This window comes from Loxodonta africana, chromosome 23 (genome assembly GCF_030014295.1).
Source record: "Loxodonta africana isolate mLoxAfr1 chromosome 23, mLoxAfr1.hap2, whole genome shotgun sequence".
Lineage (NCBI taxonomy): Eukaryota > Metazoa > Chordata > Mammalia > Proboscidea > Elephantidae > Loxodonta > Loxodonta africana.
Window position 1 is genome coordinate 20,820,424 of NC_087364.1, and position 4,066 is coordinate 20,824,489.

Consider the following 4,066-nt stretch of genomic DNA (forward strand, 5'->3'; position numbering starts at 1 on the left):
AGTGCTGCTACAACAGAAATACCATAAGTGGATGGCTTTAACAATGAGAAATTTGTTTTCTCAGTCTAGTAGGCTGGAAATCCAAATTCAGGGCATCAGCTGTGGATGAAGGTCCTTGTCGTCAAAATTCCCCTGGACAAGGAGCTCCTCTGCACAGGAAGTCAAGTTCAAAGGGCTCGCTCTGCTCCCAGCGTGGCTTTCATGATGGTATGAGGTCCCCAACTCTCTGCTCACTTCCCTTTCCTTTTATCTCTTGAAAGATAAAGTGTGGTGCAGGCCACACTCCAGGGAAACTCCCTTTGCATTGGATCAGGGATGTGACCTGAGTAAGGGTGTTATAATTCCACTCTAATTTTCTTTAACATAATCTAATCTTGCTTCATTAACCACAGGCAGAGATTAGGATTTAAACACACAGGAAAATTACAATCACGAAATGGAGGACAAATACACAATACCGGGAATCATGGCCTAATCAAGTTGACACATATTTTGAGGGAACACAAGCCAATCCATGACAGTTGGGTTCACACACAAAAAAATTGTTGTTATAACTAACTACAGTAATATTTGTATAAAGATAATAAATTCCTGCTGAAACACTGCTTGAAAATTTTATATAAAGTCATTTTGGTGTCACTCCCTCTGACAGTTTCACCCATGCGGTCCACACCCCTCGCACCTCCCTAGGGACACCACTGCTACCAACAGCTGAGAAAGAATTGTTTGGGCAAAGGGAAGACACCACAATTACGAGATGCTGAAGCTGAAAGCGCTTCTCCAGCCCTCTGCCTGAACCGGAGCCAATCTGCAAATGATGCCCAGTACAGCTCAAACTCAGCTGTCATTTTAGAAGCAAGATGGATTGGCAATAAAACTCAGTGAGGAGAGGTGCCATGCCAAAGCCCCACTAGTTACAAGTGAAGCGCCTACGCACGTTTAATGGCACTTTCTCATTACAACATGATTAAAAATGTGCTATTTCTCCCTTGCTAGATGGAATGGCGTCCGTTTGGACGCACTGAGGTTTCCAGTGAAAGCAACCTGGCTTTGACCTGGGATCCGTGTGGGGCTGTTGCAGGGAGCAGGACTTCTAAGGGTGGATGAGGGAGCTGACTGCCCAGGTCTGAGCCGGGAGGACCCTATTTGAAGAGCACAGACCAGGAGATTGTGTTACTTGTTCTCAGTGGGCTGTGGATGGGTTGTCCTTCCAGCCATACTGGTGTGAACACCTTAGGGCACGCTTGGGAATCAATTCCTGAGCCAGAATGTGACACCCCAGCTGCCCGCCTGGTGTGATGGGCTAATAGCTTGGGCTGAGTTCAAGCGGAGGAAAGCCCAGATGGACTGGGGGCGAGGAAGCCTCAGTGTCTGTCCCTGGAGGCTTCGAATGGAACATTGCTTTAGGTGGCAGTGGACTGGCAATGCCGGAATTAATTCATTTACTTTTGAATATTTGCCGAGCAAACCCCTTCAGCCAGGAGCCAACATCTGGGGTGGGTCCTCAGGATTCAGAGCTGGAAGGTATGTTTCTGCCCTCAAACACCTCCCGGTCCAGTGAGAGAGGAAGACAGACAGGCAGACACATCCTATCTAACGTGCTAAGTGCTGAGATTGAGGCAAACACAGGGCACAAGGGGCAAATAACCCAGACCAATGGGTCAGAAAGATGCCCAGAGACGGGGACACCTGAGTTCTCTCTTGGATGGACAGGGTAGAGGGAAGGAAACGTTCATTTAGTGCCTGAGCCAGTTGCTGTTGCTTGAAAGAAACCCATATCTGTATCCATTCCAAAGAAAGGTGATCCACAGAATGCGGAAATTATAGAACAATATCATTAATGTCACACACAAGAAAAGTTTTGCTGAAGACCATCTAAAAGCTGTTGCAGTAGTACATCGACAGGGAACTGCCAGAAATTCAGGCCAGGGTGTGGAACGAGGGCTATAATATCATTGCTGATGTCAGACGGATCCCGGCTGAGAGCAGAGAATACCAGAAAGTTGTTTACCTGGGTTTTATTAACTACGTGAAGGCATTCAACTGTGTGGATCGTAACAAATTATGGATAACGTCGTGAAGATTGGGAATTCCAGAACGCTTAAACTGTGCTCTTGTAGAACCTCTACATAGACTAAAAGGCAGTCGTTTGAACAGAACCAGGGGATCCTCTGCGGTTTAAAATCAGGAGACTTTTACAACTGTCAACTGCCCCGGTAGTGGCTTTTCACTGAGACAGGATCCTGCTGAGTTACAGTCGGGAAACACCCGGGTGGTCGTAGCTAGTATTAGACTGTTGGGTCTTTGGACTCAGAGGGCAGATTAAAGTAGGAGATTAGAGGTCTGAGGCCTTTCCTTTTCAATAACAATATGAAATTTATTTCTTTTGTAAATGGTTATGATTAAACCCTTCTCACAAAAATTTAACGTAAGGCTTAGCTGAAAGAGGCCCCTCTAGAGGCTGACGCCACACCACGGGAGTGGCCTTGTTTTCTGCCTTACTCTTCTCTGGTGCTGACGCCGCCCAGCTCTTGCTAGCTTCTCATCCACCATCTCCTCGAGACCAAACAGCATGCCTTCAGTTAAGGCGCAGAGTTCTGATGGAGAGATACCTGAAGCTGATGTGGAAGTTGCCAAACAACCTGTGACTATCAAGACCATGGTGGAAGATTTGAGAATGGATGATGCAGGAGGTAACGACCTGGTTCCTCTACCGAATGTTAACGCAGCAATATTAAAACAGGTCATTCCGCGGTGCACCCACCACAAGGATGACCCTCCTCCTCCTGAGGATGATGAGAACAAAGAAAAGAGAACAGACTGTGTCTCTGTTTGGGACCAAGAATTGCTGAAAGTTGGCCAGGGTACACTTTTTGAACTTATTCTGGCTGCAAACTACTTAGACATGAAAGGTTTGCTTGACGTTACATGCAAGACTGTTGCTAATAGGATCAAGGGGAAAACTCCTGAGGAGCTTCCCAAGACTTTCAATATCAAAAACGACTTTACTGAAGAGGAGGAAGCCCGGGTACGCAAAGAGAACCAGTGGTGTGGAGAGAAGTGAAATGTGTGCCCGACACTCTAACACTGTAAGATTTATTCCAAATACTAGTTGCACGGCTCTGTTTATAATTGTTAATATTAGACAAACAGTAGCCAAATACCCAGCACACCAATTGCATTAGCAGAATATGGTCCTCATGGGGTATGTAGTTTGAGTACGAATTCCAAAACCGCTAGCTGAGTTTTTCTAGGGTGATTTGTTTTTAAGTTTCTTTCTTTTTTTTTTTTTCCTTTGCTCTGAATAAAACTGAACTGTGGCTCCTCTATAGGAAGTGGCATTTTGGGCTTTCCCTCTTTTTGTAAAGTGATCTCTGTCTAGTCTACAGTCTAGTTAACTTGAGTTTAGCGACCTTTTAAAAGTTGGCATTTTAAATAAAACAACTTGCAAAAGTTTGCTGAAATAGAAGTAACGAAGTATTATCTTTATTCATGAGTTGGAAACTGGAAAAGGGCTGTTTGAGGTAAATGATCTGAGTGGGTTTCTTAGACTGTCTTCCAGCTCCCTAGAGTCAAGGAACACCACTGGTGTGTAGCAAAAAAAAAAAAAGCCTCCCTTAATTTAATCTGAGGGTTTGTGCTTGTATTTTTAATCTCCTCAGCTTTGAATGTTTTGGCTAGAGACTCAGTTACTACCAGTTTGTGTTTTGTGGCGGGGAGAAGTGTAACTAGGCAGCTTTTTAGCTTTTCAGTTGAAAAGGACACTTAACTCATGTGGTGTGTCACCTTTTTATAACCGGTATTCCCATGTGGGAAAAACTATTCACACTACTTGCATGTAAAAAATAACTTTTAACATTAAAATGTGTGGCAAAACCCAGGCAGCATCCATCATGAATTCAAGGTACTTTCAAAAAAATATGTTACATAGTAAAAAATAAAAGACTTAACCGAAGGAGTTTCAGGTGTCTCCACATCCTGACCACCAAACCAAAAACCAATCCCACTGCTGTCGAGTTGATTCCAACTCATAGCAACCCAATAGGACAGAGTAGAACTACCCCAC

General features: G+C 44.5%; 1 protein-coding gene across 1 annotated transcript; it reads left to right on the forward strand.

Moving 5' to 3' along the window:
• The first annotated feature begins 2,189 nt into the window (after positions 1-2,189).
• LOC100669865 (S-phase kinase-associated protein 1-like) lies at positions 2,190-3,295 on the forward strand. The gene has a single exon (XM_064275188.1). It carries the CDS (start codon positions 2,573-2,575, stop codon positions 3,062-3,064), a length of 492 nt encoding a protein of 163 aa, XP_064131258.1. The 5' UTR covers positions 2,190-2,572; the 3' UTR covers positions 3,065-3,295.
• Positions 3,296-4,066: the final 771 nt, after the last annotated feature.

Excerpts from the sequence above, each read along its gene's own strand:
- LOC100669865 (XM_064275188.1), top strand. The coding sequence starts at position 2,573 with ATGCCTTCAGTTAAGGCGCAGAGTTCTGATGGAGAGATACCTGAAGCT.